The 1,214-nt window shown below is 36.2% G+C and overlaps 1 protein-coding gene across 1 annotated transcript in view; it reads left to right on the forward strand.

Moving 5' to 3' along the window:
• Nucleotides 1–1,214, forward strand: part of C7 (complement component 7) — a gene marked incomplete at its 5' end in the record, with an annotated part of 62,454 nt that overhangs the window by 21,780 nt on the left and 39,460 nt on the right. The window contains one exon of the mRNA XM_012649552.1: nt 367–533. Coding sequence (XP_012505006.1) covers nt 367–533 — 167 coding nt within the window. The remainder of the gene's footprint in view (nt 1–366; nt 534–1,214) is intronic.

The raw sequence follows: 1,214 nt of genomic DNA on the forward strand, positions 1-1,214 counted from the left end.
AGTGGACCATTTGTTACCATTGATGAACCTACACTGACAGATTGTTATCACCCAAAGTCCATGGTATACATCAGGGTTCATTCTTGGTGCTATACATTTTAGGGGTTTTGACAAATGTTTAATGACTGTACCATGTACCATTGTAGTATATTATAGGGAATAATTTCTATTATATGGAATAGTTTCATGTGCTCCGCCTATGCACCCTCCCCTTCCCCCTGGCCACCCCTTATCTTTTTACTGTCTTCATAGTTTGGCTTTTTCAGAATGTCATATAGTTTGACGGATTATTTTTTAATACTTGATAGACTTTTCACTTTTATGTTCTCATTTTCATTTTGTTTGTGCTTTCGTTTTCCTGTGCAGGAACCCAGAGCAACGTACTGCGAGGGAAACCATTCATCAGCGGGGGAGGTGCAGGTTTTATAACTGGCCTCAGTTTTCTAGAGCTGGACAATCCTGCTGGAAACAAAAGGCGATATTCTGACTGGGCAGAATCTGTGACTAATTTTCCTCAAGTCATAAAGCAAAAAGTATGTGATGCTTTGTTTAAAGCAGTGGGAAGCAGTCATGTTTATTTGCATTGGGAAAATGAGATTAAATCAAGGTGGTTAAACAGACAAGCTGTAATTAGCATTTTCTGTATCCCAATTATGTTTTGTATAGTAAAATGAATGCATACATAATAAGGAACAGGAGGTGTGTTATCTAGTATGTTCATATTTTAGTTGTAAAGGTTAAATGTCTTGTAAATCCCAAGAGAAATTAATGACTAAATTTGCATTTTTAACTTTTGACCTAAATGTGATTATGTTTTCCTTAGTCCCACATTCAGAGGAATTATAGATTCTTGCAAGAGGAAGGCATTAAGGCTTGCCAAGTATTCAGATGTTCAGATCACCTTTGCTCTTGTGGCCTTGGCTCATGGACTCCTGAAGTCATGCAAATTAAGATAACATCATATTGGCTAGCAGAATTGTAGGATGTTTTATTGATACAGTCAGTTCTTTTATAATGCAACATATGTGTTTCTAAAAATCACTGAGCTATGCAAAATTGCACAATAAAGACCCGTAACCCCATTTTTCCCACAGGGTTTATGGGAAAAATAGGGTTATAGATGCAGTAGCACTCAAAAATATTATCTGTGACATTGTCTCATAAAAAAAAGATAGGCACTGATAAATACAGTAGCATGGCTTTATATATGTTAA

The sequence above is a fragment of the Propithecus coquereli genome, unplaced genomic scaffold, assembly GCF_000956105.1.
Source record: "Propithecus coquereli isolate 6110/MARCELLA unplaced genomic scaffold, Pcoq_1.0 Scaffold110, whole genome shotgun sequence".
NCBI classification, from domain to species: Eukaryota; Metazoa; Chordata; class Mammalia; order Primates; family Indriidae; genus Propithecus; species Propithecus coquereli.